This window comes from Saccostrea cucullata, unplaced genomic scaffold, assembly GCF_032062105.1.
Source record: "Saccostrea cucullata isolate Sc308-1 unplaced genomic scaffold, CSIRO_AGI_Scuc_v1 ctg7258, whole genome shotgun sequence".
NCBI classification, from domain to species: domain Eukaryota; kingdom Metazoa; phylum Mollusca; class Bivalvia; order Ostreida; family Ostreidae; genus Saccostrea; species Saccostrea cuccullata.
In genome coordinates, this window is record NW_026927773.1 from 17,773 (window position 1) to 22,500 (window position 4,728).

General features: G+C 33.9%; 1 protein-coding gene across 1 annotated transcript in view; it reads left to right on the forward strand.

Annotated features, from left to right (window-relative positions):
- Positions 1-2,765: 2,765 nt before the first annotated feature.
- The window catches only part of LOC134275489 (uncharacterized), an 8,251-nt gene continuing 6,288 nt past the window's right edge, over positions 2,766-4,728 (forward strand). Inside the window, exons 1-2 of the mRNA XM_062757771.1 lie at positions 2,766-3,077; positions 3,443-4,728. The exon at positions 3,443-4,728 is cut by the window's right edge and continues 69 nt beyond it. Coding sequence (XP_062613755.1) covers positions 3,052-3,077; positions 3,443-4,728 — 1,312 coding nt within the window. The 5' untranslated portion in view covers positions 2,766-3,051. The remainder of the gene's footprint in view (positions 3,078-3,442) is intronic.

Here is a 4,728-nt window from a genome sequence, read left to right on the forward strand (position 1 = left end):
GTATTTTCCCGTATTTTCTTAAAAAGTTGCAGAATACACCAATTTTCAATGGAATTTTCTTTCAGATAACATTGTCCACATGCATCGCCCACAATGATCTTGAGATATGTGATTTGTTATTGAATTTTGCACAAAATTTCAAAAAATTAACGTGGGCGACGGCTGTGGACACTGTTTTCTATAGGAAAATCAACCTTGAAATGTGCCATTTTGAGGATTTTTCTGTTGAAAATAGAGAAATGCTTCACATTAATGACGTCATATTTGCAGAATGGTCAACCTTCATGCCATATTCTTTCCCGATTTATCAGAGTCATTTATTTCACTAATGTTTAAGCCAGTTTCAAAACTTTTTGATGTCATGACATTTTTAGGGCACAATAAAGCTAAAACCATACCTTCTTCTTTCTACCAACATTTGCAAAATACACAGAAATTAAAAATGATTACTGCTCAAAAAACAATTTACAATTCATTTACCTCATTATAAAAATAAAATTTTACCCTAAAGAAATGTAATTCCCCTCTGGCCCATGATACTGAGCACGAAATAAATTTGTTAAAAAGTGATCCGAAAGTTAATTAATAAGGAGGATCGTACACAGTTAATCAGTGTGTACAATACGCCCCCCTTTCAGAACACGGGGTTTACTGGTGAAATCAGTGTCAACACATTAACATAGAAATGTTTGATTTCACACCAAATCACATACTGGTGAAGTCAGTGTCAACACATTAACATAGAAATGTTTGATTTCACTCCAAATCACAAAGAACCATCTCAATTAAAGGGAACATTAAGGAGAAAATAAAGAAAACACTCTCCAGTTTATAGTACTTTACATGTACATAGAGGCGTCTTAATGTTATTCACAGGAGACCTCATAAACAAACTCAAAGTAGTTTAAATTCACTTGCTAGTTAGGAGTTGAAGGAACCGCTATGGAGAAAGGATGTTTTGTTACAAAATCTCATGGTTCTTCAAATTTCATTCAGGATCCAAAATTTCACACAAAAATAAATTTTCTCTCTGAGGATTTTAGTTTCACATTGTTAAGTAATTTGAACTTCATAGGCTGGTGCACTGACTGGAATTAAGTAAACTGGTCACCAGCTCAACATACTTGTTACTAAATCCAACAATTAATTAGGACTTTAATCAAATTCCATAAAAGCTCATTACCAACATTTACATTGTTTCAGATTTAAATTCCGATTTCATGAAAACCACTGAGGGACCCTTGTTCATGACAGCCATTAAAGATGTTTTAAATCAACTAAATGGAAATCATCATACCCTTGTCTTCATTCAAATGACATGATAGGAATTCAATTTATATACCTGCTAGAGATTTTACTTTTTTAAAAACACCATAACCTTCTTCAGAGGGACTCCTGAATTTTAAGGGGAACTCTGAATTTTAATTTTATATTTAAACCAAAAGGTTCCTGACCATTTCCGATTGTAGAAATGAATTCAAATGAGAAACAAAGATAATGCTGATTTTAAAAGTAAAATTTAACTTACATGCCATGTATGTAAATTGATTCCTATGAGAAAATCAGAAATTAAACCAGGCTTTATTCAAAGAAATGTCTAAGACATGTAGAATAAGTAATTTTAAGATCATATGTATTTGTGGGTAGATTTTTTTAACGAAGAATTTGATTCATTGACTTTTTGTTAAAGGCTGTGTCCACAGAGAAATCAATTTCCTGGAACATTGTTAACTTATAAAATTTTTGTCTTCTCTTAATCCTGACATATAAAATAAATAAAAAAGTATAGATCCTTTCATATAAAATGTTACTCCATTTGATAATTGACAGTAGTTTTAACAATTTTTAGCCAGCCTCTTGAAACACATTCCTATTACATCAACACATCATTAAAAGAAATTGATTCACGATAAAAACTCAAAATTTGCGAAGCCCGCTTTGCATACATTATCCCATCTTTCCAATATCGTTGATATGTCCCTGGCATACTCTACTAACTAGACAGTGATTCCTTATATTTCCATTTTACTATATTATCAATAGAGCCCCACCCTAACACCAGAATCCCCTGAACCTCAGGCCATAAAATTCACAATTCTGGTAGAGGCACTCTTGCTCATCATAACTATTTACAAAGTTAATACCCAGGAGCAGAAAAGACTTTCAAAGAATCAATGTATTTTCACTATATAATCAAACGAGCCCCGCCCTAACACCAGAACCCCTGACCCTAGGACCATAATATCCACAACTTTGGTAGAGGCACTCTCTTGTTCATCAGAACTATGTACTTAGTTATTTTATTTAATACCCGGAAGCAGAGAAGAAGATTTTCAAAGAATTAAAGCATTTTTACTATAAAATTAATAGAGCCCCACCCTAAAACCAAAACCCCTGATCCATGGGACAGCTAGTGCATAAAGTTGTGACGCACGTTGAAGGACGAAAGCAGATAGCAATAGGTCACCTGAGTGACTCTCATCAATGTGTACATGTAACATCATATGAAGTTTGATGAAAATATCTTAATTTCTTTGAATCTGAGCTTTGAACTGAGCTAACTGCAAAGTGTGACGGAAGGACAGAAGATCGACATAACAAACACTATCTGCCCTGGTCTTATTCATGGTGGGACATAAAAACCATTCTTAGCAATCCACAATTGATACCCTGTCCTATTATAATGCTACACTTTTGCTTAAGGACAAAACTAATTCCATAGCTGGAAATATTTTAAGCCAAAGTTCAAGTGTTATTAATCTCAAGTCTGTATCAGAAAATTTCATCGAAAGCAACAGGAGTCCATAATACATGCAGGAAAAGAAATTGATAACTGGAGTTATATTGGGTAAGTAGGAAATTGAACATTTTGACAGAATTTGATTCAGTAAGAAAGTTTCCATATTTCCTAAACCGAGTTAATTGAGATACGTCAGTATTATATTCACTTGTCAAATTAAAATCATTAGTGTCAGAGCTTGACTCCCCAATACCTATAGAGAGGAAGCTCCTTAAGGTTAAATCAGCAGAAAGGAAAATACGCCACTAAAAATGGACTCCATTAGAAGCTCACAAATGTAAGTTCTCATGACAAGAATTTATAACTCTAAAAACAATTCCTAAATCATCTGAATCAGTGTTATCAGTGTAATTTGTTGACAGTTAAATTGGTTGTAACTTTTTACACTACTGAATTTAAAAGATATACATGTGTTATATATATGTCCACGTTTAGTTACAAATTTCACTATTTCAAAAAAAAAAAAAAAAAAAAATGAATGATTTAGTTGAGTTGAAAAGAACTGATTCAGTTGAGGAAGTATTTTTTTATATTTTATGATTTTTAATGTAAAAATTATCAATTATGATAATTATATTATAGTTTTACAAAAGTGAAACATTCATATACAAGAAATATAAATTCCACTTTAATCATTCTCAGTACTAAAGCCATACAACGCATATCAGAGTCGGTGTTTGTGGGACTGTGTCGTAAAGTGGGGACCTCACAAGTGGTGGCCATGAGGAGAGATATGATGGATATCGAGGAGATGGTATTAAATCCAATGATAACAAGTGATGAGTTCAGTGGGATGCTGAGTGGAAGTTACAAAGAAGGACTCAGACTGAAAGGATCAGATATAGACACTATGTACTGGCCAAACAATCACCGTGTGATCTGGGACTTATCTCAGTCTCAGTATTATAACACACAAAGACAAACACTGATCCTCTGTGACTGTTCTGATAGTCCACCAGGATTTACTTTGTTATATTTACTGTCACCTAGCATGTATAGACAAATCCAGAGAGCGTGTGTTCGAATGAATGACAGATATTATGTATCTAGTTCTAAATACACACAGAGCCTTATATATTCATTTCCACCACCTTATAACGCCACTCTACATGGACCCTGTGCCAGTGGAAAAATTGGAACACTAGAATATGATTATGCCTTCTGTTTTGTCAGTGACTTTTGGCCTCCCTCTGCCTCCCCATGGATAGACAGATGTCATACATGGCCCAAGCCTCATGTTTTTGATGATATAGTGAAAAATGGATGTCACTTTGTAGCAATTGGACATAAGCTAAGAAATCATGAAGATCATGAATGGAGAATTTCCTTCTCCCAAGCAGAACAAGAACTTTTGTATATAATGAATCACTGTCAATTCTTAACTTACGGCTTACTTAAATTGATCTTAACAGAAATAATTAACAATCGAGTAGGTGATGATGATAAATTACTGTGTTCCTATCACATGAAGACGGCAGTTTTCTGGGTGATTCAACAAAATGCAAAACCTCACTGGTGTCCACAAAATCTCCTGGGGGGTTTCTGGGTCTGTTTTAAACTCATCCTAAAATGGGTGTATGAGGGGTTCTGTCCTAACTTTTTCATTCCAGGCAACAACATGTTTCTGAGTAAAATTCATGGCGTTAAACAACATCAATTATTTAGAAGATTGTCAAAGTTGTATGAAAAGGGTTTAGCATTCCTGTTACATAGCCCCTCCATTAGATCTTTTATAATAGATGTCCTCTATAACCCCAGAAACTTCATCTGTACAGATGATCATACTCTGATTTCTGAGGATGCTTTTGATATATATCTATTTGGTGAATTAAAACGTTTTTACATACGTATAGGCAAAGTTGACATACAAATTTGCATTAGATATCTACATACAATAGAACAGATGATAGGTTCACCACTCCTGACAC